This window comes from Gallinula chloropus (assembly GCF_964237585.1).
Source record: "Gallinula chloropus genome assembly, chromosome: 2".
NCBI classification, from domain to species: domain Eukaryota; kingdom Metazoa; phylum Chordata; class Aves; order Gruiformes; family Rallidae; genus Gallinula; species Gallinula chloropus.
Window position 1 is genome coordinate 51,294,897 of NC_140086.1, and position 27,801 is coordinate 51,322,697.

The 27,801-nt window shown below is 38.0% G+C and overlaps 1 protein-coding gene across 1 annotated transcript in view; it reads right to left on the reverse strand.

The window, feature by feature from the left end:
- The window catches only part of MIB1 (MIB E3 ubiquitin protein ligase 1), a gene marked incomplete at its 5' end in the record, with an annotated part of 82,183 nt that overhangs the window by 35,293 nt on the left and 19,089 nt on the right, over positions 1-27,801 (reverse strand). Inside the window, 9 exons of the mRNA XM_084280123.1 lie at positions 4,085-4,236; positions 6,717-6,914; positions 10,402-10,509; positions 11,505-11,638; positions 12,569-12,713; positions 13,009-13,192; positions 14,720-14,924; positions 18,700-18,766; positions 26,214-26,318. Coding sequence (XP_084136249.1) covers positions 4,085-4,236; positions 6,717-6,914; positions 10,402-10,509; positions 11,505-11,638; positions 12,569-12,713; positions 13,009-13,192; positions 14,720-14,924; positions 18,700-18,766; positions 26,214-26,318 — 1,298 coding nt within the window. The remainder of the gene's footprint in view (positions 1-4,084; positions 4,237-6,716; positions 6,915-10,401; positions 10,510-11,504; positions 11,639-12,568; positions 12,714-13,008; positions 13,193-14,719; positions 14,925-18,699; positions 18,767-26,213; positions 26,319-27,801) is intronic.

Below are 27,801 nucleotides of genomic sequence, written 5' to 3' on the forward strand. Positions count from 1 at the left end.
TCTCCCCAGAGCCTTGCCTTCTCTTCTCCAGGCTGAACCAGCCCAACTCTCTCAGCTTTTCCTCACAGCAGAGGCGCTCCAGTGCTCTGATCAACTTTGTGACCCTCTTACAGACTTCCTCCAACAGTCACTCTTACCGGTGACCCCAGAGCTGGAAACAGTACCCCAGGTGGTGGCCTCAACGAGAGCAGAGTAGGTGGGCAGAACCACCTCCCTTGACCTGTTGGTCACACTTTTTTTGATGTGAGCCAGGGGAGCATTGGCTTTCTGGGCTGTCAGCACGCACTGTTGGGTCTATTTAATTTTTTTAAATTTTAAAATACAACAGAATTTGTTGCTCTGAAGAGCTAATCAAATGCATACACAAAGTCAGGTCAGCTCTAAAAGCAGGCTCTATTTAAGATGCTAGCTGCAGTGTGAATAAAGCTTTCTTTACAAGACACAATGCAAATCTAAAACTAACTGGGACAACGGATATAAAATACGCCTACACTTCACAGTCATGTCTTCAGCTCAAAAATCTGAAGTCACAGGTATACGAGTAGATCAAACATAACCAAGAGTTGGTAACGTTGCAAAAATAACCAATCTGTACAGTATTTCAAAGTTTTATTCTCCTGTTCTCTGCCTGAAAGACCTCATTAACACTGAAGAGGGGAAGTCTGCCAAGCTTTGAGGCTCACTGTACTTTGAAAAATGTCTCAAATGCACTTTTATTACATTTGAAGCAGTTAAAAATCATGAAGAAACTATGTATTAAGTAAAATCTTAACTTCCCCATTCTTCATGTAAAACGTCTTTTCAGCTTTATCTCCATAAGCTATGTGCAGCATAAACTGGATAATGCCTATTTTACATTTCAATGTTACACACCAGCACAAAACACAGAGGCTCTGTTTCTGTATCAATTCACAATTGGTGAGAGAAGCAAATTATTAAAAGGAGAAATACCCCACAAACGATAGGGATGCTCTCCAAAACATGATATACCTCGGCTTATAGAAAATGCTGCCATACTGTCATGGAAGATTAAGTGCTGAGAAAAACGTAAATTATTTTACATAAATAACTTTAAGAAACTATATCTCATAATTGAAGGCTTAAAATAGAATATTTTTATTTTCATATGAAAATTATACACTCTCAAATGTTCTTCTCAGCACAGTTTGTAGAGGTTTTTTTTCTTGGAGATCTAACCCTGTTAGCAAAGGTCAGAACTCAGTCAAGCAGCAGAATTGGTTTTGTACTGAAAATTACTTTGGTTCCAATTATGTATTTGAGACAAACTGTGAAAATTTCTCTAGAAATCTAGTTTACTTCATTGTGGTATCCACACACTTAACACGTGCATTTATCTCACTATCGTTAACAAGGAAGGTGGATGTGGACATTATTGGTACTTACATACATCGTACGCATTTTACTTCTACAAGGATACATATATACACATATGTATAAACATATGAGTATGTTTAACTTTGACAAAACAACGTTTATAAAATAGTATCTTTTTATATATATGACCTTAAGGGGAATTTACTGCTCTGTGTTCCATACAAGGCACCACAGCCTGAAGCCACAAAACCTTCAGCCTAGGTAGAACGGGAAAATGTAGATTAGAAAAGATAGGTCCTTAAGTAAAGTTTCACGCCAAATATATTATGTACTGCTTGTGACCCCTATCAGCTACAAGCTAAAGTTCAGGGCCTTATTTTTAGCAGCGTTTTAAATAGCTTGTGCTCAGTACATTTAAGAGATTAGTGGTATCCATTGTTCTAGATCAGATTAGAAAAACCAAGTAGCAAATATAAAACCTTTGGTTTCATTCAGAAACAGGCCAGCAGCATAACCACAGAACCAACAAAGAAATAAATTACTATCACTAAAGTCTTCAAGAAACAGCTGGAGGGCAAATCCTATCAGGAGCAGCTGAGGGAGCTGGGGCTGTTTAGCCTGGAGAAGAGGAGGCTGAGGGGAGAACTTATCACCACCTACAACTACCTGAAGGGAGGTTGCAGAGAGGTGGGTGATGGTCTCTTCAGCCAGGTGACAGGAGATAGGACAAGGGGAAATGGCATGAAGCTGTGCCAGGGCAGGGTCAGATTAGATGTTAGGAAAAAATTTTTACTGAAAATGTTGTCAGGGCCTGGAACAGGCTGCCCAGGGAGGGGGTTGAGTCACCTTCCCTGGATGTGTTCAAAAAAAGGGTAGATGAGGTACTTAAGGATATGATTTATCTTAGGATGGGAATGGTTGGACTTGATGACCTTCAAAGGTCTTTTCCAACCTTATGATTCTGTGATTAACTCCTAAAAGAATCACACTATTACAGTGATTCCCCACCCCACACCCCCCGGGGGCGGGGAATATCAAAACAGATTTCTTTTTGTTTCATTTTCATTATTTCTTCCCGGGATGATGTGCAAAGTACCAACGCTGTGAACAAATTAAACTGCTACTTCTGCGATGGAGACAACATTCTCCCTTTTTACATGGCTCAGAAGTGCTCAGATGGAACTGTAGCAACAACAAAAAGTAGATACCCAACAGATTCAGACACCAGGTTTAGATACAAAGGAAACCCCACGTATGGGAGAAACTTACTAAGGTTTCAAATGACTAATGCTGGAAATATTTTTCTATTCTTCCAATAAAAACTTCTGTAACAGAGTATTCTGGGAAAACTGCATTATGCCTCACTTTTTACCAACCAAACTGACCCAGTCTGAACTTCCATTTTGATGTCTCCAAAGAGAGATGCCACTCCTGCCACAACGAGCCTGCCACTCCTAAAACATTCTTCCACAGAAACATCTTCAGAATCCCTATGAAGAGCATTTTTTCCATACACTTCCCCCTGCACCTAATACTGTGACCACGAGCATGCAACCCAACTACCACAAGAGCCTTAAAGCATTGCAAAAAACTAATAAAAAAAACCACATTTGGGTAACTGGCTATAATGCTGCCTGTAAATAGAGAATTCACATCAAGTGAAGTTCCTACATCAGACTAGAAAGAATTGTCTTTTGAATGCCAAAAATAAGCTCCCATCCCTAGGTTCTTGACATGTTCTTCTACAGACCTTTATATGAGTACTGTAGAAAACGGTAAACACATTTATCATTCCTATCAACACTTCCAAACACTACTTTGTGAAGTGTGATTCAATTCCATACCATATACATATATAAATGCTTGTGTTTACTTTTTAATTACCAGTCTAGATAGCTATGTTCTAAGAGACTCACACAGATTTTATTCCCATATACTAATCTACAGCCTTATTTGGCCAACTTTATTACTGAATTCTACTTTTCAGTTGGGTGAAATTGGACCAGTAAACACATACACATTTCTTATGTAAACAATACTGAGTTCTCCACCATATGGTAAATATTACTGAAGTCTTGCTAGAATGGCAGTTCTGAAGAACACCATTTATCCACAACATAATGAGCAACCAGCAACGCAGCACGTTTTCCAATGAGTTATATTTATGGAATAATTTTGGAAAGTTATCTTAACTGAAGTTTGAATGTGGATGTATGGCATGCAGCCTAGCATAAAACAAGTTAGGCCATGCCTTAAAACCAACTCTTTCAGATAGGCTGCTATATAAAAGCTGAAATAAGAACTTCCTTCTATACACACTTATAAGAAATCAAAATCAAATGTTTCTTAGACTGACAATTTAACACAACAATCCTGAGAACGCTTTATTCCTTAAAAACTCATATCCTTTTCACAATTCCATTATACAAGAAGGGAAAGATTTCTACAGTGCCTATCTTAAGATCTTACTTAACTTAACTTACTTATCAAAAACACTTATTGGCAAAGTTTCAGACATTCAGGACATTTCCCAGGGATTTGGAGTTACCTGAACACAGTATTTAACTGAGAAAACTAATAGCTTCATTGTAATAATGGTTTCCCAAGTATTAGAAAGAGGCATATCTAAGCAACATCAAAATTAAAGAAATATTACATGCAGGTTTAAGCATCTTTTGAAAGAATACCCCAATTCTACCTTGTTGTCCTTTTACAAATGATAAAATAATATTTAAAAGCAAAACTTTACCTAGGATTTCCTCTTAGTGCAGCATGGTGAAGGGCATTAAACCCATTGTTGTTAGTGATAGTAACATCTGCTCCAGCTTCTAACAATACAGCCAGGATGTCATCCCGCTTTTTGCTTATTGCGTCATGAAGGGGAGTATCACCTTCAGAATCCTAAAACCAGAAACATTTTACATCAATTTCTGCATGCATCCACATTAAAGAAAAGCTGCTTAAATATCACTAGGAAAACTGACTACACAAACACAAAACAGCTCTTCAGACCTAAAACTGTTGCTACAAGGTCTGGAGCAAGCTGCTTCTGATCTTGCTCTGGGGTTTTGCAAACACTTCAGTGGGCAATCCTACCAAGGGCTCCTGGGCCCTATAATTACACTGCTACCAGAGCTCAAACCCAGAGCTGAAGTATGCTTTGTATCTGATAGCACTGAAGATACTGGTGTAGACACCAACTTCTTTATGCTTCATATGCAGATGGAGTTGATGCCCAAGTTACAATTTATGAGTGTCAGGGCAGCAACAAAATCTAATGCAACAGAAAGGAGACTAGTCAGGCAGGAGGAGGCAGGGAATTTTCAGTAATGAACACTAAGACTGAGACAGCAATTAACCATGTAAAAGACAATACCAAAAAGACAGGGTGAAATAAAAAGCATAAGTAAATCAAAATAAAATGCAGTTCAAGCAATAAACTTCAGTACATTTATCATTTTAACTGAAGCAGATCACCTTCTGTGAAGCACTCCGAAGTCATAAGCACTATTAAGCTTCTGTACTTGTCATGGCTAATACCAGATTACATTACACAAGGTACATGAAAATATTTCATGGCATAATTGAATAGGCAAATAATTTATGTTTAGCTTGATGTTTTATTTTTCAAATATCCCAAATAAGGAAAAAATACTTTTTATTCCTAGAAGCATTTTGTATATTACTTATTCAAGGACCCAAATGGTTGGACTGAAAAGGAATGCCCTAGACTAACAGTAAGAAAACACATCCATTTAAGCTTATTTGGTGCTATATAAGCAGATTTATGCTTCCAGTAAAATTTTAACACCATATAAGTCAGGAAGTCTTTTGTCACTGACACTGACTCAACTGCAAACTAACACAGGAACTGAACGTTTTAGCAGTACTCTAGGAAGAAAACAAACATCTACAGTGAGAATCAAAAACTGCCAAAGAGTGCCAGAGTATGAAAGCACTTGCACCAGAGTAAAACAGTTCACCAAAATTAAATTACTTAGCTTTTATTGGGTTTAACTGACCATATTTCCTGAATTTACTGCTTACAGACTAAAATGTTTCTGCTGACACAGTGAATTGGCTTGAAGCGATCCTGCTTTAGCAGGGGAGTTGGACTGTATGATTGTCAGAGGTCCCTTCCAACCCCTACCAGCCTGTGTGATTTTGTGGCAAGTTAAATTCTAGTCGTGTCTCAGACCAACTCCCCTGTACTCCCATCCACCAGATCCGTTGCCTACTGCACATCAGAGTTTTTCATCTCACGTGCAGGACCTGAAAAGTTCATTATTTTCAACAACAATCCTATTTTCCAGATGAAGTTTCATAGCACCATTCTACTGACTTTTTCAATTCAAACAGACTAGTTTAGTCAGACACATCCATTGTGGATACATCATTATATGATATACAGTCAACTTTTATTGAGCTCAACACATCAGACTCCTCATTATATCTACTTTTCAACAAATACTATAAAGGGTCTGGATGGGCACCAGCAGGCTAACAGCTCAGCCTCTGTACGAGCAAGACGGTACCTACAAAGCCAAATAGTAGCTGACAGATAAACTCTCCCCACGTTCACTAATCTTAAGAAAGTTTGCTCATGTTTATGTGGATATACATCATCAAAAAAGAATAAATCACTGATTATTGAAATGGCAAAACAAGGAATTAAATGTGTTATTGCTGCATATCTTGATTTGTCCAGGACACTACAGCTTTTTCTTTGTTGCAAACCTCTTCAAACTTACTAATTTTGACTTATTAATGCACTGCCTGCGGCTGCATTCAGCTCATTCAGGATATGGATGCCTGCTTATTTCATAGCAGATTTCTACTCCACCTTCTCAAGAGAATGTTGCAATCATATGTTAAAGCTTACAGATAAAACTCCCTGTGAAATTATGGGCCCTGAGGGCTGATGCATGAGGGCTTTTACCTAAAAGGGGTGAACATCTAAGAGAATCTGACTAAATAGTTTTATCAATGATAGGTCAATTCTGAAAAAAATGTTTCTTTTAATTAAACATTCCATAGTACTATCAGCCAAAAAATGCAGCTTGCAGGAGCAAAAAGCTATAGGTTCAATCAAGAAGAAATTAACCTGAGGAGAAAGCTAATAATTACAACTAACTACAGTCTGTGAAAGTACCAATTAACATCAACTGGCAAGAATAAGTCAGGTTCCTATCTAGCTGTCAAGAAAATAAATAGATTTAATAGCATTTTTATTACAGCTGAACACGTTGCAGTAGAGTCTGGGACAGATAACTTCACAGGGTCTGTTCCTTTCAAGACATTTTCCATAATTAGTCTATCACCTACACACAGCAAATAATAAAAATCAGTAGCTAAAAGAGTGGGTCTACACTGTTATTTACCTGGAGACTAGGATGGCAGCCAAAGTCCAGTAGAGTCTTCACAACTTGCAGATGACCCTTGTTGACAGCGATGTGAAGTGGAGTCTGCCGGCGCTTGTTACGCGCGTTCAAATCCGCGCTGCCTCGGTGCAAAACCTCTATCACAGCACCCTCATCACCGAAGGCTGCGTGATGGACTGCCCTGTCTCCATCTTTGTCCTGAAGTAGAAACATTAGTTTGACCCAGTATATTTCATATTTCCCTTGTATTTAAACAAGAAGATTAATTTAAACTGAACAATCGTGCATACTGAATTTCTTGAAAGAGGAAGAAGACTTAGACAAGCACAATCCCATTCAAATGCCTAATTAAAATAATTGCTCAAACCACAACAGAGAATGAAGAATCTGATCGTATATAAACATACTGTGACATGATATTCTATACCATATACAACTATTGCTAGAGTCTTTGAGTGATGTGTGATTAGAAACAGTAATAGATTCATTTGGGTATCTACTACAAGGCAGCTGCTATCCAAAACCACTCGAAAGTCCACAAACAAAATCCAGCTCCCAAAACAAGTTATACACGGTAACCCAGCATAACACTCCCTGTAAACCAGGAATTGTTACATATTCAAGACAAGAGAATTGCCTCATTCACACAATTCAGCTAATAATTATTAGGGTCTACTCGATGTGTCTTAATTTTCAGTTATTAAACCTTGTCTAAAGGAAATTTGGAATCGATGGTGAAATTAACTGTCTGATTCTATGATAATTCACTATATAAAATTCCCATTAAATTCAGTTTGCTTCAGTTCCATCCAAACTGAGAATTAAGGTATTCACATCATAAATTTGTCAGTTTGGGTTATTTTAACCCAACTCTGTAAGTAGTCCGTACCACAGGAAATATTTTAAAATATTAATCAAGTGATTTCATCACGAATAACAATATACAAAAACTAGAAGTAAAATGGAAGGTATATAACAGGTTTCAATGAAAAAACTTCCATAAGCTAGCTTCTAAATAAATTTCTGTGCACAGTAGAATATTACAGGGTATTTGTAGGATCTGATGATGGAGAAATACTGAAAACTGCAAGGAAGAGATAAAATCATGACTGATCTAGGACACACTGGATGTCTCTCTTGGGTAAGCTTAGTTTCTCTTATCAATTTGCTCCTCCTTCAACCAGATCTTTGAAAAGTAATTTTTAATACCTGTAACATTTCTAATATATTTTACCCTCAACACAATCTTCATTCTCAGCATAAGCTGTATTTGCACAGTTACAAGATATCAGTGAGACTAGTTACAGCATTAAAAACGATGGAAGGAGACTTAGCCACTAATTATCAAATAGATCTGATTGGAAGGAAGAACATGGTTTTCAAGATGACCAGGTCACTAAACAGCTGCTTCAATAGCTTTTGAAATCCACATGGTTTTATGCCTTCCAAATCAACTCATGCTACAAAATTGTCTTGTAAGAAGTAGGATTCTTTCTCATCTAATATAAAAAACCCCAGTCAAACCTGGTAAAATTTACCAAGAGCATGACAACAGTGTTAAACTGTTATATTTACAGAGCACTTTGTTTCACACGAGGTAATTTGTCTTTTCATATTTGCAGTCTGCAAAGTACACTGAGATACTTACTGATGAAATCCCATATAACTTATTAAATATTTTAGTTTTAGTATATTCCAATTTTGAGATGCAACCCCCTGATTTTATAAAATTTTAATGTACCGAATTCCCACTTTAACAATTTAAGATCCAAGAAAGCATATGCCTTTTTTTATTTACAGTTCAACATCAAAACAAAATCTCAGGAGTTAAATCCCACTGGGTAGTTCTTACACAAGTAGTGTATTAATATACTATCAACTAATTGTCTGTTCTAAGTCTTACATTCAGATATAATATTAAAAGCATTGTATTTTATACATACCAACAACATAGCAATCAGTACTGCCTATATAATAACTGATGCCCATTAATTTCTGCAGACTAGAAGGTTATATATTTCCACCATGTAATATCTACCTCAGGCTTTTTTGAGCTCTGTAAGTAGCAAAATGTTTTTTGACTAAACAGAGGCCATATGTACTCTACATTAAGCTGTCAGAGACATAAGCAAAGAGGAGACAACACTATGATGGAATCCCCAGGAAAATGTCATCATGAATGTACGTACCCTTCAGAAGCAACTTTAAGTGTAAATACCCCCAAATTTGCTACAAAACAGGCAAAGTAAGGACTTTTATCCATTGCTTCCATGCCATGAACCACAACAGTGAAGTAAGTGGACTAAATTTTTACTCTCTGCTCAATGGGATGGCATTGCTGTACCTTCACATCGCTAATTTATAGACAGCTGACAATCATATTATGTGTATAATTAATATTATGAAAATGAATGCTGTTATACAATGAAGTAAGAATACTGTTGTCACTTAACTGAAGCTTACATGAAAAAGGCTTGAAAACTCAAATAAAATCCCAGAAAATACTTTTATAGTGGTAGCATTTTACATTATTATGAAGCCTGAGCAACCACGAACACTTTATTGCTAGCTGATTACCAGGCTGTTATTTTGAATCTGTGTAAGCAGTACTTCTACTTCCCTCTCTTAATGCTTCTAACCCTTCCTTATATCAGAAAAGAAAGTACCAGTCTACCACTTTACTAACATGGCAACTTTGATCCCACAGTACAGTAGTAACACACACTCTAGTATATAGCATGTACTAGAGTGAAAACATTATGTCTAAAATGAAGCAGCTTCACAGGTATCAGATCACAGCACACATGTACTACATGAAGTCTAAGCCATCTGTACCATCTAGCAGAAAAACTTTATGAAGTAATGGTGTATCTGAATATAAAAATAATTTTAGTTCCAAGGATTAAAACATCACTTAATATATTAGAGCTGAACACCCAAGCTGTTTTTCTGTTATGCAAACAATGACTGGGCACACTCTTAACTTCTAAGCATTCTATTAGGCTTTAATTTAAATTCTTAACAAGCGAAATTGGACAGATCCTTCCTGTGCCTCACAAAATGAGCAAAGGCTTCACTATCAGTGTTCTGTGTAAGTAAATGAGACAAAAACCATCTCAAAATGCAAATAGCCCAGTCTGCTGATAGATAATCTTCTCAAAGAGTAATTCTTAAAAGCCTAAAGAAAAGAAATTCTTCCATTTAGAGTAAAGTTAAAAAAAGCCCAACCCAAAACCAATGATGAATAACAGTATCATTAGGAACTGCCAACTCTGCTTCCAGTTCAAACTTACTTTCTGTTCAAACATGCTTTAATTAGGAGCAGAAAGCTTTCTCCTAACTGAACACTCTATCTGAGCAGCACAGCATGTATCTACATCTGAAGATGCAGCATTCCACAACACCCTTTCCTCTGAATGCCACAGGCAGTGTGCTAGCCTACTGCTTACACAGCTCTAATACATTAGCATTATAATGCACTTAATTAGAAGTGCTAAAGAGCTGGAGATTGACCCTTTGTAATATTGTTAGCAGGATGTTAATTTGGGAACATAACGACACTAAGAAAAGCAGTTTGTCACTCTATCCAACAGTTAAGGGAACTCCAACAGCATTGTTATTTCTGTACATAGCGAAGTTTAAAGTTTAAGGAGAGACAAAGGGTAATTTAAAATATTTAGGTTACCTCTGCTTCTACATCCACATTCTGTTTCAGAAGCAACTTCAAAATGTCGACATGGCCATTCTGACTAGCAGCTTGCATAGCTGTGTGCCCGGCACACTGCCCGTTCACCTGGAAGCACATGGTACTTTGAGGTGAGTCACAAGATACACACACACACTCTCCCATGACACACAGGTGCAAGCACCTTAGAAAATTTAAAGCAACAGCACACATAAAGTAGCATATGAACAATTTTTAGATGGCTGCTTTCCTGGAACACACAGATAGTCTCCTAGGTTTTCTCTATTTCATTTCTATAGCATTAGCCAGATTGAAGGAAAGAAGCAAGAAATTAATTTACTCCAAACACTAAGACCTTAACTACAGTTGGAATAAAAGTTTTAATCTTTAGGCTACTGTAAAGGCAAGATTGTGAGAACAGGTCATGGAGTAATACCAGTCCTCTGCTCTACAGAATAATTAACTTCATTTTCTAATTCATGGCAACAACAGGAGCCAATCTGAACAAAATATCATGTTCTGTAGAATCGTGAGCTACAAATCAATCTTCAGAACTGATGGAATGTATTCTCTTATTTGCAAGAGTTACTACTGCTGTAATAAGAACATCTGAAAGTGATTTTGAAACATTCCCTAAAACAAGTCCTAAAATTCTTAAGCATTTTCTTTTAGACTTTTCACTATTAAGTGATTAGACAAGTTGGTAAAAAGAATCTGATGGAGAGCTGATGAGATATCTACAACACAACAGAAGCAAAAAAAACCCCACCCAAATCTACCCTCCCTCCTTCTACACCCTCAAAACCAAGGAAACTGAAGACCAAGTGTTTAATTCTACCCCAACTCTGGAAGACAGAGGCTGGAAGTTATTTTAATTCATGGCAGACAATACAACAAAATCTGTCCAGCAAGAAAGGACCTAAAGCGCTATTTTTCGCACACAGCCCAATACATTTAATAGGACAACAAATGGAAGACACAGGAATCAGCTGCACTGCTTCTATGCAGACACACTAGTGATTGGGAAGGAGTATGTAGGACAGCTTCACTTCCTCTAGCATTACAGGTTCCCAGAATAGGTCTTTCCAAACCTGAACACTCACATCTACATCTGGTCTCTTTAGCAGGTCTTCCACTTTAGCAACATCTCCATTAGCAGCAGCTTTAACCAATTCTTCATTGAGATCTCCAGATTCTTGGGTTTCAAATAATTTCTTCAATAGTTGGGACAATCTCTCTATAATTATTAAACATAGTACAATCAAGATTATGACTCTAGAGAGATAAAAACATGAATTTACATGCTGACATAACAGGCTTTTTAGTCTTCTAGCTTACCTGGGGTATATCTTGTGCTCTGTGATTTCAAACACTAAGTCATACTACTCTTCCAGCTAGTTTTATGGCCACTGTTTTCTCTACTGCAGAAAACTCACTGTACCTATGCTTCCCTAGGAAAAAGTCTGGAAAACTATGTAGAAAGGTTTCTTGGCATTACAGCAAATATGCAAAGAGGAAAAAACCATCTAGCTATGACCAAAGAGAGGAAAAACATTCTAGTTTAATTAAACTGTGAAACAGCCAATGGAACATAAAACATGCTGGATGGTCTTTCTGCCTCATCATCAGATGAATGGGAGCAGGTTCAACAGAACTGACATGGGATTACACAGACACACCAAAAAATTCCCCCGTAATTAGTCAAAGTATGTATGAATAAATTTTAATACAAAAATTTCAAGGGAACTGCTTGCAACTGCTCACTTATGCTCGCTATCCTACACCACCTATTAAACAAGGAGCCTGTATGCTACAGCCAGTAACTCTCTCTTCGTGCCTTAGTCTCTACAGCAACCCAATGGCCCTTCTCATCATTTAAATTTTAAAGCCCTTAGAGCTGACCCCCAAGGATATATACCTGCACTGCTGCTAAACAGAAAACCAAGTTCTACTTGGAGTTTTGGTGCCTCACCACAGTAAAAACTACTGACATCTCCACACAGGCTATAAACTTCTTTAATATTTTCCTAAGGTACAACATCAATCAGCCAAACCCCAAGCCTGAGTATTAACAACCTTGCATACAAACTATGTACTAGTACATGGCAATTTTTAATTACCACAACTCCTTGCCATACATACATTACTGGTTATTGTTCCAACTTACCACCAGATGCATTACTTATGGCAGATCCTGCTGATGCCACCTTCGAGACAGCTGCTGGATTATATGTCCACGATGTCCCACAAACCTCTACCTTTAAGTCGCTGTCTGAATAGATCTGCTGGACCCGACCAACTTTACCTAAAGTCTGCATTAAAGAAAACATCAAATGCAAGTAATACTAAATATAAAATATTTATAAATTTGAGTAAGAAAACATAAATTATATAAACTCAGTTGTTTCAGAGTGCAGTCATTAATACCTTCAGCTAAATTTCATCAGGTATCTGAGCAAGCACTACACAGTGTTTGATGAAATACACTTTCTGTAACTTAGAAGAAAATCCCTTTGACACCCACACGCTTCAGGAATTACTACCAATAACAACTAGAAATATTATACAAGTTTTACCATTCTATGAATCCAAACATGAGCTACTTACCGGAAGCATTGCTTCAGCCCACTCTCCATGACCTCTCTGAAGAAGCTTGATTCGCTCCAAGTCATAACATACTTGAACAAGGTCACCCACTTGAAATTGAGAGGTACCTCCCTCTGCACCTTGAGCAGCATCTCCACTTCGGACAACATTGGCTTTGGTGAGAACAGCTGGATTAAACGTCCACCTAAGCAACGTATCATTTAAAGTAGATTTTAAATATGTGAAGTGAAATATGTTTTTTAAAAAAATCTGTTGAACAAGATTCTGCTTACATGCTGTGAGCTTTCAGCACCTGGATACTGTGGCATATTTTCTGTTAAACATTTTCTTTTCCCACAAACTCGTCTGTGGCTCATTACCCTGGAAATACTCAACTAGACTTCAGAGATGTCCCCCCTGCCTAAGGGGAAGCAAGGTAACAACCTACAGCTGTCCTGAGAGCAGCTACACTGTTTATTTTGCCAGTGAGAGAATGAGATGACTCTGGTTGAAAAGGTGAAGATCCAAGCTGTTTCACTGGGGACCGGACTGTCAGGAAACAACGTAAGGAAGAAGACAGGATTTTGCCCTGCACACGGCACCATTCAGTTATAAAAATACTCTTCAATCAAATGGTTGTTCTAGACACACCTCAATTTTTAACCTAATTCATAGAATAAATTTTATGAGTTTAAGGGCATTTAGTTGGCTGTATGTCAAGTTATCTTCTAATATATAACATGGTTATCTCTGTTTTACATGCCATTTGGTCTGGGGTTAACTTTTATTCAGCTATATGATCTAGTTGAGAAGCATCAGCTAATCTCTATAAAGGGCAAAATCAAGGAGGAAACCACAAGATAGAGCAGCTCCACTCACTGGGTCTTGCAGCTATTCCTTCAGCTTGCATTAGCCAGCTAAAGAGCTTTGTTTTGCATTACTTTACAATATTACTAAACAATATCTTGATAGAAAACTTAAACAAATAATGCATTATTAATCCTTTCTGGAAAAACTGAACAGGTCAGTCTCCAGATACAACTGAAACAGTATTACGTTCATTAGCTGCATTTTAAAGATAAGCCAAATACTTGAAAGCAAGACAACACAAAACCATGTGGACTTATCAGCAGAGATTCAGCTGGGGAGCTGGATTTGAATTGTCTTAGCATGGATGCAGCTCATCAAACTTCAAATCCAAACTGCTTGCAGACAGTGGTTTTGGCAACAGCTTCTCCAACACTGCCCATTCTCAGTCCATATTTGTATAAACTACCATCCCTCTGAATAAGAAAACCCCAGATATAGATCATGCCAAGGTCACTCTGTATTAGACAAGATCCCCAACATAAAAGGTTTGTCACCTGTTTTTTTTAATCCATTTTCCTGAAAACACCCAATTCATTGCTATTACCATTTCCCTTGAAACTGTGGGATACTTTGTAATTAAAAAGAAATGGCTGCTTACACTACTACATTTTGGAAATAATGTAGTCTCAAACATCCATTATATTGCACTCAATTTCAGGTGAAAGGCAACAAACTTCCTTTCCCTGCTACAGCCCCTTTAAAGGTTAATTCCTCATCATACCTTATAGAAGGAACATAAAATTCTCAATGAAATCGTAATAGACACAAAAGGAGAACAGGAAGTTTCTGGCACCAAGTGATCACAAGTGCTGAAGGCAAAGGAAGTTTGTGAGAATCCATGCTGAAAGGCTATGTAACAAACCTGTTGCCACTTGGGTATTGTACTACAATGTCATGATCCTCATCAATGCCACAAACTGTTCCAGTTGTTGTTAGGGTTTCAAACATGCCATCAGTCCACCCTCCATGACCGTGCTGCAAAGACTGTACGATTTCCAAATCAAGGTCAATGTTAACAAGGTCACCAATTTGCAGCCCACCAGGGTTTCTGTTCCCATTCTGCTCACCTGAAATGAAATAAAGCATTCACATGATCACACTGATTTTCCAAGTCAGGAACAGAAACTGACTTCTGAGACAAAACTCTCAGTATCTCAGCAACTATAGGGGCCACAAGCCGAAAGGGAGTGAACAGGTAAATAAAGAGCTCTGAACCTCTGGCTATGAGTTTCTGAGTTTTCAAGGCAAATAACAATGACACTAGTAAATACTAAATAACTGTGACAGACTCCACTATGACCTCTGACTGGGATGGTAACAGTGGTTGTAGGGTGCTAGACGTCCAGAAATATAAAAGCTCTGAGTCATATGATAAGAGTCATACACAGAGTGCCATGTATCACATACAAGCCAAATAAGCAGAATCACGGACTGGTAGGGGTTGGAAGGGACCTCTGTCATCATCTTGTCAAACCCTGCTGTTAAAGCAGGATCACCTACAGCAGATTGCACATGGTCACATCCAGGTGGGTTCTGAATCTCTGCAGAGAAGGAGACTCCACAGGCTCTCTGGGCAGCCTGTCCCAGTGCTCTGTCTCCCTCAGAGTAAAGAAGGTTTTCCTCGTGTTCACACTGAACTTCTGTATTCAAGTTTGTGCCCATTGCCCCTTGTCCTGTTGCTGGGCACCACTGACAAGAGTCTGGCCCCATTCTCTTAACCCCAACTCTTTAGATATTTATCAATGTTGAGATCCCCTCTCAGTCTGCTCTTCTCCAGGCTACATAGACCCAGCTCTCCCAGCCCTTCCTCATACAAGAGATGCTCCAGTTCCCTAATCATCCTCGTAGCCTTGGACTCTCTCCAACAGTTCCCTGTCTTTCTTGACCTGGGGATCCCAGAACTGGACGCAGTACTCCAGATGTGGTCTCATCAGGGCAGAGAAGAGGGAGAGGATATCCTTCAACCTGCTGGCCAAGGTCTTCTGAAGGCATCCCAGGACACCATCGGCTTTCTTGGCCACAATGGCACACCATCAGCTCATGTGTAACTTGCTGCCTACCAGGACTTCCAGGTCCTCTTCCACACTGCTGCTTCCCAGCAGCTCACCCCCTAACCTGTATTGGTGCAGAACGCCCACAGAAAGTGATTTTGAATTGGGTCAGGTCCCTGAACGTAGAGAAAGCGTTAGAAAAGACTATTTCCAGAATGAGCAACAATAACAGTCTCTAACCTTCTGGGTGGGGAGATGACTACAAAAAAAAAAAACCCGAAACCCACAAAAAAACTCACTCAGTAGAAAACTTAGACAGCAAAAATCCCAGAAACAGCCTTAGTGAGACAGGGAGGTTTAAGAAAGCAAGAGGTAGAAACCAGCAAAGAATGAGAGAAGCATTAGCTGGCAGAAAAGGTATCTGGAGATCATCTAATCTGATATCCCACACACAAAGCTGAACTAACAAGCAGCTGAGGTCATCTGAGTCCTGAAAGTCCCCAAGAACTGAGGTTCCCCAATGTCTCCGAGTAACTTTTTCCAGTGCCACAATAGGGAGGTGTAGGTGTAACAAAGTCTCTTTAGTGTATGATCTGAACCTCTAGAGTCACACCTTAAGGTAGCTACCATTTGCTGTTATGCCATTTGTCACTACCAAAATTTTGGTGCCACTGTTTTCAATCACCATTCAAGTGGTTGTAGGGGGCTAGCAGATTACCTCTTAACCTCCCTCTTGCCAGACTACATAAGCCCAGCTCCTCCTCCCTGCAAGTCACGTCCTCTCAGTCTCTTAAGGACTTTAGTAACTAGACTGCCATCAGACCCTCTGCAGTTTCTCAAAACATGGGCAGAAGAGAGATGGATGGTCAAATACACAAACAAGACATAGTATTCTAGACACAGCCTCATAACCATTTAGAAGAGGAGGATATTTTTTACTGTTCTGTTGTCCACCATCCTCCTAATATAGCCGATTTATGAAATTTTCCTTACTTCCAATGATGGCACACAGCTGTTTCATTCAATTTTGTAGTCACTGCAACACCCAGGTCTTCCTCAGCAAGGCTCCTCACTCAGACACTCATAATTTCCAGTCTGGGGATTTCTGGTAAATGGACTTATTCCAACCAGAGAGCAAAATTCACCAAATTCTTCACTTTCAGCTCTACTTTCAACCACTCCCCTCTGCCAGCATGCTGTATTGTCTGGGATTGTATTCTGGCTCATCATCAAGGTCACCCATGTGCTACTGAACCAAATCAGCCCCAGTATTTCACCCCACCTACATTACTACTACATTAGGCTCCTGCTAGAGTATAATTTGCACTCTACTTCAAATATTGCAAAGCTTCAACGTACCTTTCTAGTTTTTCATCAAGCACATATTTAAATTCACAGCATGAATGTGTCTGTGAACTACATTCAGAAGACAAAAGGTACAGATGTCCTAACAAAGAGTAAGAGTGAAAAGATGGAGGATAATGTCATAAGAATTATGAACTGAGTTCATCCTTATCCATTAAGAGCAAGTTAATATAGTAGAAAGGTAAGAATTTAACAAAGAATAATCTCCTGTCTTTAGTGATAAATATTCATGTATTCAAATACAGTATCACCCTAAAAGTAAGCAATGTGCAGAAAACAGACCTGTACTTTTAAAGCAAGAACTGAAGCGAATAAAAGGCATGTGTAACTACCTAAAGTTTACCTGTGTAACAACAGATCCTGTAAGATCTTATTACTACTTTGGTATTTTAGTCTGATGTGAATAAAAGTAGAAAAATTAATCTGAAGTACAGGAGCAAGATTCAAAGATCAGAATGCCTTGGCTTTTTTACTTTCAAACAGCTCATCTACTTGACAATAAATAGCCAAGTGACTTCAGGGGTGACTGGTTGTTTTCTCTGGGTTTTGTTGGAGGGTGTGGGTTTGGGTTTTTTGGTTGTGGGGTGGTTTGGTTTTGTTTGGTTTCTCTTGAGTTTTTCAGTTTTGTTGTTGTTGTTTTTTTTGTTTTTTTTTTTTAAACAGAACAGACCTTTACTGGTTTTATCTTTTCACTGACACTGTCAATAAAAGAATAGTGTTTGCAGGTCGTACTTTAAGTACTTGTGCCAGCAATTCGATTAAGACTACTAAATAGAGAATTCTGATCACTTTAGGAAAGACAGTATTATCAGCTAAGTTTATTATGTATTGAAGTATACTAAGAAACTCCATAAGAGCAGCAAAATTTTCTGCAGTGTCAAGTTTTATGACCAGGTGTTTTGCCAAGGAAATACACATTAATTACTAAGAAAATTGTATCAAATAAGCCATAAAATTTATCCATACTTCCCAAAAACCAAAACTCCAAGCAATTATTTTGTATATTACCTTCCACACATGTATTTCTGCCGCCCAGCCAAGACACTAAAGAAATGTATCAGTGCCAGAGCTGATATGAAAAAAACTCAACCAAGTTTTCACAACCTATACTAGAATTAGTAAGAAACAAGTTGTATTTTTCAATGACTCCTGTTTATGGCCACATAGCTGCTACTTCATTAAACAACCCTGAATATTCAAAGACAGTCTTATATGAATGTACATCTATGTTTAGCTCTTCAGAAACATAATGTACAAGGCATGTGACTATTGCTTAATCAACACCCAACAGCTCCCTGGCCACCCACTTGGCACACTGACATCAAATATATTGTAACACTTTTCTAAATGCATGTTTAATGCATAGAAATGCTACCACTTACATTTCATTAGTTAAGGACAGTCCTTTTAGCTGACATTTAAAAAGGAGAGAAATCCAGACAAAGTATGATTAACACACACATCAATATAAAAATCTTCAACTCACCTAACACAGGACAATGGTCCCTGTAGAAAGAGCCTCCTTTTGCATCCTGGACACATTTCAGGTCAGACTATAGAGAGAGATCGAAACACCTTTAGTCCACATTAACTGAGTCTCCAGGTTAAAATAAGCCAGTGAAACTAGAATTGAAATGCACTCAACCAAGACTGAAAATTATGTATACAAAACACATGTCCTATGAATTTATTACTGGCACATATAATTTCAAATACCTTCCACTCTATTAGCCTTGACATTCTCAAGAACTTAATAACCTTCACCAACATAAAAAGCTATAAAGGATAAGACAGCTTTAACTCAAATGTATTAAAATAACAAAAAGCTCACTTGCCATGTTCTATAAAGTTATTTTTCTTTTTTAAAGTCTTTTTCTTTTTTACAGCCCTTCCTGTACCAACCATTTAAGGCTTGCAAGTGCCACCCCTCTTCCCAACCTTTTTTAACAAATGCATGTTCAACTTCGAGAAGAAAACCTGACATCCAAGCTCCACTAAATGAAGAAATTCCAATTAAGAATATACAGAACACAAAGGTATTATTTTCTAAAAACCAGAACAACTACACTGAGCTAAACATGATCTTTTCAAAAAGAGAAAAGTTCTAAATCCCATCCTCTAGAAAGACCAGTATTATCATAGAAACAGGTTTGAAGTATAATAACCAACTCCTATTCGTAAAGCCAGTTGAGTTCCTCTAATTCTCTTTTCCTCTAGTTTTTCCCCTGTGTGACCCTTAAAACGAAGTGTCTACCATCTGCCACTGCTGCTTATGGAACAATTCACACTAAACAAAGGGCATTTTGTGTGCACGATGAGTTGGGAAGGAGATAGGAAACTGTTTGCAAAATGTGTCAGAATATTCTATGGGATGGGGGAGGAAATAGAGGACAGGTGGTGATTATGATATAACTAACCAGAACTAAACAAATACTTTAACAATTATTTTTCCCACACCCAAGATTTATTGTCAGATTGTGCTCCTGCAAAAGGATTAAAGTGACAACTCTCAAGTCTCCCACGTCACCGAGGCACTGATGAACACAATGCTACCACCCTCAGCGACCTGTAACTGCCAAGCAGCCAGAAACAATAGAAAAATTCAGCATCTATCCAGCCCTACGAAGAATGTGCCACCAGTTTTTCAAGAAGTGATGAAAACAGCCTGATGAGAATGATGAGATTTAGAAGCTCTTCAAATCCCATAAGAAACCAAAGAAAGCAAGTTGGTTCGGCCCAGCAGCAGCAGACCTGTGGCAAAATGCTGCACGCAGTGGGCAGGTGCTGGGTTTCACTGGGCTGAAGACAAAAGGGCTGCACTGACCATCCCAGATGGCAAGTGGATTCATTCCCCCAGACCAACTGAGATTTAATGAGCCTGGGAGCCCTTGGTCTCACCCACTGAATGCAAACTCTTCATGTCATGCAACAACCAGCTGTCTGCAAGGAGATGCAAGTGCTGTTTTCACGTTCCTCAAAGCTTTAAGAACAGAGTGCAGGAGGGTCCCAAATTGTTCTCCTCCCAGCTAGGCACAATCTGGGTGAAAGATCATTTGTGTTACAGTAAGTGTTACCATGAAGAGCAGGCTGCTAGCTGAAAGCTAGCAGAAGAAATACTCTGTAAAAGGCTAAACACTATCTTGCAGTGGAAATTGTTAGGAAACTGGTTAAGATACCTTAAATTTTACAAGAAAAAAAAGCACACCATAGATCTATAGCTCCACACTCCTCATGTTTTTTTTCTACCCTGCTTGTACTATGTCCTACACAGTTTATTTCTGGAATATAATGATACACTTGGTTATAAAACTAAGTGGTAGCTTGATGTTGAGCCTCAGCTTTACATCTGTCTTCCTTCCAATTATATGGTGAAGTCAATGTTAGATCACTAAAGGGTAAAGCAAGATTCTAAGCAGCACAGAAAAACAAGGTAACTTTTTTCTTTTTACATAAGCCTTCACTGGAAAGCTTGAGGATCCAAAATAAACAGAAAGATAAGGCACTGACAGATATTAAGCCAGTACAAAACATAACATATATACTGTATGTGCAGCAGAGTTCCTTCAGAAACTTTCCAAGCAGCACTACTAGGTAACTCCAATGTGATAAAGGCCTGCAAACATCTTAAAAAACATAACCAAATACCAAAAAATATCCCACAGTTTTAAGATGAGAGACCATGCTCAACACCATGAAAGCTGGGTAAGCAACTACACTTCTACTTCTAGCACTCAGCTGCTATTATCTTTCAGGAAAGGAGAGCAACCTTCCTTCTGCCAGAGCTGTTTAAGTAAAATAAATAAATATCAGGGATGGTGTTAAGCTCCTGGTCATCCTCCCCTGGGATCTGTGTGGCAAGAGGCCCCCCTAGCGAGGATGGAGCCAAACACACCCAAAGTCCAGCCATATCAGGCTGCCAGCACACCCCAATTCCCTGCTCCACTGGCCTGCGCTTCAGAGAACCCTGCTAGGAACTTTACAAGGTTTATGAGTCTCCCTGAATCTTGTAAATGGATTGAAACAGCAGAACATTCGGAGATGAGATGTACAAGTGCAAAGGAGACTGTAGGAAAACGCACTGGATCTAAAACTCAAGTTGTAGAGTCAGGGTGGCACCATGTGCAGAAAAAGAAATCACTGTGAGGGTAGGGGTAAATATGTGGTGGAGACAAACAAGCAAAGATGAACACAAAACACAAGCTTTCATACACTAATTTAATAAAGAAATCACCCAACAAACCCTGAACAGCATTCCTTTGGGAAACAGAAAAACAAGCTACAGATAGATTTTGTAGAAGTTGTGTATAGAGAAAGGATTGAAGGCCAAGTTAAGGAGGAAATTCTAGTGAAAACTCAAGGAGCAGCATGAGCACAAAGCATTCACTGAACAGCAGGACTTTTGGATCAGTAGTAACAGCTGACACACACGAGCAGTGCATAATAATGCATTTTGCCCACAATAGAGAGCTTCCACCTTCTGGGATCTACCTTGAGACCGGCTGAAAACCTCACTGCACTACAGCTGTATGTGGCTGGATCACATAAGGATCACAACTGCTGAGCCAAATGGGAAATACAGAGAACATGAGTTCGACTTACCATGTAATTATACCATTGAAAAAGTAGCAGCAACTTCAGAGAATGAAACCCCCCCTGTATGTTAGAGCCATGTCAGATTGTTGGCAAACAGTGTAAAAGCACCATCACCCCAGACCTCACAGAGGAAAACAATGCTGAAGGAGCAGCTGCCGACCAGAACTACGAAGTTACTCCAATCAGTATGGAATGCCATCCATCAAAACCAGAGAGGGGAGTCTACAGACCTGCTAAGAAAACTAGGTGTGCTGGTAAGAAAGAGTGTTTGATCCAGATGTAGTGAAACAGCATCTAACACCAGTAGCAAATACCAGGAGAGAAATTAATACCAATCCTGCACATACACCAGCAGGAACGGTGCCACAGCTGCAGGTCACTGAGGTAGCAATGATTCCACCCCTTAAAAGTAATTTTTAAGTCTTTAAACTCACAACAGCTTTTGGTAAGGAAACAAGCCCTTACAAGGCAAACACAGAAAATCCAGTGTGTGCTGCTTTGCCATCTAATTAAGACAACAAGAGAATAGATAAATCCCTAAATCTTAGCTGCAGGTTTATAAGAAATGGTGTATTTCAAATTTAATGAACTCAATTTTCAGCTTCAAGAAGCTGAGGAAAGTGAAAGCAATACAAGGAGAAGGTAGAAGATGGCAAAAGAAAGTGACTGAAATGACAGAGGTGTGAGGTATAAAACAACAGCAACAGCTCCTTACAGAAGTCAGATCTCAGACAAATCCCAAGTCAATGGTTTATAACCTGTCTTCATTACAGACACTTATAAAATAATTACACGTGGAAAGCTTTTAAGGGTAATTTTAAAGTTTTCCTTGTGGGTTAATACTGTCAATAACTGTAAAAGGATCAGTTGGTACATATCTGCTTAACAGAAATATGTTCCTAAGCAACTCAGTTACAGAGCGATGAAAAATTTGACTTGCTTGAGACTAGAGGAGAAATGCAGAGAAACAAGACTGTGTAAACAGGAAGCAAAACAAAGTCTGCTGACAAATGCAAATAGATGCACAAGTTAAACATATATACCTCTTTCCTCTCTGGATGCCAAAACAACTAACCACTTAACTTTGGCTGCACTCTGAGCAATGAAATAAAAACACCTGCTGCCTATGTAAAGGTGGCCAAAATTCATGTTTCTGTGCTTTAAGTCAGTTTTGATCACACCTGGAAGCAACAGAAGGACACTTAAGCTAACAGAATACTCTAAATTCTAGTGGCTCCTTCCTGAAGCCTTAATTTTGAACCTACTGGGGACAAGATGAAGGACTAGAGAGCTGAAGATCTGACTTGCAACTGTCAGATCTAATGTAACCATGGGAGAAAGCATATTTCTACATATTTCATAACACTCACCCACAATGCCTAGTATGCCAACATTTACCTTGGTCTTATTTAGGGGAAAAAAAAAACCACAACAGTATAAGTCATTCTTAAAATCCTCTAGAGTAATTTCAAGGGTTATTTTTAAGGGTAACCCAAATAAGTGTTGATGAACAGACATTAGGTAACAATCAGGATAGGAAAGTTTAAGGCAACATCAAAACCACAAGGGCAAGGAATCTTCTCAGTTCCCTTATGCACCCAACTATTCAGAAACCGTGGAAAAAAAAGTACACAGACACAGATGGCTTACAGATGACTGTGACAGTGATGGATGATAACCACAGTTACTTCCTTCAGAGACTACCCAGATGAAAGCAAGAGCCTCCATAATGAAAAACAAGACAAGGAAGTTAATCACAGCAAAAAAGGCAAGTGGAACAAAGCAAAGAAATTTGGTGGCATAAAACTGACTCCAAAACAACAAATCAGATTTAGGACACTCCTTAAGACTATCTTCTTACGTTTTTATAGCAAAATCATTCCATTAATTAAGTAGTAGAATATAACGTTCACTGAAAACCAACACAAGTTACCAGCTTTACATCCTCAGCTTTGTGCTATGAAGAAATAAATACTAGAAACAGGTCTAAACCACTAAATTATAATCTTCCCATTAACTTTCTAATTCCATAGTGTAGCTTTTTATTGCAAAAGGTTATGTTCACACATTTCTAAAGCAGGTAAAGTGGTTACAAGCTTGGTCTGGCTCTAGAACCTGGATACATATCTAACTATATTACCCAGAAGTACTATATTCCTACTACAGACGTAGCAAGCTTGTTATTCAACCTAACAGCACCATAAAACCAGATTTCACTTTGGGAATTTGGTCTGTGGAAGCAGAAGCTCACAGACTTAAATGCCAGGCTTCGCAAAGAAAGGCAAAATATACCTCTCACGAGCACTTCATATGTAAGCACAGCAACAGCAAACTCAAATAAAAACTCTAAGCATCTGACCTGAAATAAATGCAAGTTTTAAGCCAGCACCTGCTGCCCCACCAGCCAATCCTCATCTCCCCCAAGGAAAAGCTGGCAGGCCAGAAAGATTAATTTTTGAGGACCAGATGCAGCCTGTCAGCTATCAAACAAGCAACCCTGACTTAACAATAATAAGCTGTGTTTCTTTAATCAGCTCCATTTGCATCTGAGTCAAGTGTTATTCATTTGCAAGTAAGGATCTCTTCCCAGCTGTATTTACATGGGCACACACTCTCAGTATTGTTGAGCCCACATTATCTGGACATTCATAACCAATTGCTAAGTCCCAAGACAAGTTTGCTTCAGCTTCACATGAACTTTCTGACAGTCTATTTAGTCAGCTTTATGTAATGGTACATAAATAGTAGCAAATAATCATAATGAACTGTACACTTAGCAAACAATTACTCAGTTATAAAATATAGCTTCCCATTCAAATGGCTGTTTAGCACAAATATCCAAGAATCCAGTCTGAGGTGAAAACTGCATTTGATTAAAAAGTATCGGACAAAGATAAAATTATTGGAGGAATGTTATACATGTATGCATATATTTTTATGTTATCCTATATAATATATACCTATATGTAGTTTGACATACTTTTTAAGGGGGTTTTTTGTTAATTGATTAACCAAATATTTCTATTTGTACAAACTTTGCGGGAAGGGTCACCCTTAGTCATTAACATTTACAGTTGCAATAATTCAAGAAATATTTAATATTTCCTTACGTGGCAATAGTTTGGCAAAATAATATAACTGACTTACAAATCATACATCTTTATTAAGGGAGTAACTATCTCAGAACAGAATATAATTTATCTTAAAAGGATTTTTTCTTAGCCTTAAGGAATCTTTAACAATTCCCCAGTACTCCTACCATGCAGTCCACAAATTTTAACACAGTAACTGAAATCATAACAAAATCCCCCTTGATCTGTATCGCATTGTATCTAGATTTTCTAATTGTGATCCTTCACAGTCAAATGTAAGAGGGAAGATAACCATTTAACATTACATTACAAAATACTATGTGAAACTTACTTTCCCTTTTACCAATGTAAGTCAGTATTGAATTATATTTGATCTTTAGCATCTTCATGCATTAGAAAAGCTGATCCACAGTAAAGATGTTTACTCTTCTTAAACTTGACAGTAAAATACGTATCTACTGCAAAATGGGTGTTTAAGGTTTATTTTTTATAATAGGCTACAAGGCAAAATATTTTACTTCCAAAAAAGTATTCATTTTTTTAAAGTTTTATTACTGATACATATCTGACAAGATGACATTTCAATGTTAACACAGTTTCCCTCTGCAGTATCAAACAAAAAAAAATCATGCAAAGAAAACACTAATTAAGATGTTATAAGCAGTTGATAGTCAAAGTAACCTTTCCTTGACCTATGTTAGGGTAAGAAAATCCCCCAACAGAAGGCACTGAGGCTACAGCCTGACCCATTTTCTCTCTAAAGCTGCAGAAGAGATTGTAGAAACTAGGAAGCAAAAAAGAAAAAAAAAGTGCTAAACCAAATTAAGGTTGTAACTTAATTCAACACCTTTCCATTGACAAAAAACCCAATTGTCCTCAGAAGGATTCTGAGTGCTGGCAGTAATTTAAAAACTCCAAACTTTGCAGTACTCACACCACAGTGTGAAGTGAAAGGTTCAAGAGTTAAAGAAATAGGGTCTTATAAAAAAGCTCCTAACCAAGCTTCTTTTTCTTTTCTGAATCTTAATTTAAGCACAATAGTAGAACAGAAAGATAATCACATATGTGATGTAAACATTTACTATACTGGGGCAGAAACCAGCCCTTTAAGTTATTCACACGTTTTAGAAATTCCCAGTTCAGACTTTCTTCCTAATACATATGCATGACTCATACAGCTGTATTCACAATGACCTACGAGCATGCAAACTGACAAAGGATATTACAAAAGCAGGATAATAAAGCACAACGAGTTATTCTTACCACCCCTCCCCCCCACCCACACATTTTACTCTCTGTGTTCTTTCATACTTACCATGCCCTCAAAGCCAACTCTGTAAAGGTTCTTAGCACCATTGTCCCAGAGTACATATGCTGCGCTATGGGGACTCGACGCGCTCCAGTCTTGGATTTCAGTTACCTATTCAGTTTTAAAAATAAGAAGATTGTTTCTAGGGCGAAGACTTAGAAGCACAATCTGAACTTAAAACCTTACTCATCTCTTCAGAGTAATTCTGGGTAGAGTATATTGAATTTAATAAAGTTTATTCTGACATTGTTTTCTGGTTGATACAAGTGCTCCCTAAGTGTCTTAAGACAGCAGTCTAAATATGTATTCTATAGGCCTGTTTCTCTTTTATCTGTTTGGTAGGTGATCTGACTACATAAAGAACAAAATCTGAACAAACCAAAATTTATGTGATGCTTTGACACGTTCTCAGCAGAAACAGCAGTTAACTAAGAAAAAAGGGGTGAAAATTATTTTGCTTCAGTTAGTTTGTTTTAACCTGCACAACTAATCTGTTTTAACCTGCATTAGCCTGGTGGCAGCGTGCTCTGCTAGGAGACACACTGAATACTGATCCCACTTCCACTATAAACAAAAGTAATTTCCACAGTTTGTCTTCATTCTTATTTGTATTTATTTAAAAGCTGTTCCTGCTCTCTGCCATCTGTGTTTCCTCATTGAGAGTTTTGTATGCATTTGCAAACTGTATTTCAGTTTGCAAATAATCCCACTAATTTGAGTTTAGTACATAAAGCAAACAATGTGGGATTAAGACTTATTTTGCAAAGTCTTAAACTTTGATACCTTTTCAGAGGTTTCAAAATATCTTGTTAAATTCACATTAAGGGGTATAAATTAAGATGAAAAAAGCTGCATCTGAATATCACTTGCCTTAAGAGAATTAAATTTATTCTTTCCTCTCAATAAAATCCAAAATGAAATCCCCAGAAGTTCTTAAGCCTAGATATAAACAGGCTAAATACCTTATTTGGGAACTTCTGACTTCCTTTTAAATGCTGCTTAAGTGTACTAAAAAATGAAGGGCATTCAATTCTCCTCCTGGAACACCTCATAGGTGGTGGTAAAAGTCATAATGTATTTTACAGTCCCAGCTGTACGTTCATACTTACAACAAACCTTCATTAGTTTTTAAGGCAAGTCTAAGTTGTAAACAGAAAAATTTGCAAAGGATACAATTACCAACATATCGTTCCATTAAATTTTCAATTAAAATATTTTTATTATACAACTATATCAAAAACACTCTCATAATGTCTTAAGCCAATAATATCCACATCTAAACACCTGCAAAGTTTTAAATTTTAAACTGGAAAAGTCCCTATAAAACAAGAACTGAGGGTGCTCTTGAAACCAAGAGCAAGAGATACAGAAATGTGCTGACCCATAAGCAGTAAGACTGCTCAATGCCCTGATGTCCAGAAAGGTCTGTTCTCAAGAAGTCTGTTTTTATACAAGCTCTCTAGCAACGCTGAAATATGTCCAAGATCTTAATGTTGCTACAAGCCAGTCTTAAACAGAACAGCCAAGACAAAAATTTAGTATTTGTGCTGGTATTGTAAAAATGCAAAATTAAAAAACCCCAATACCCTATCAT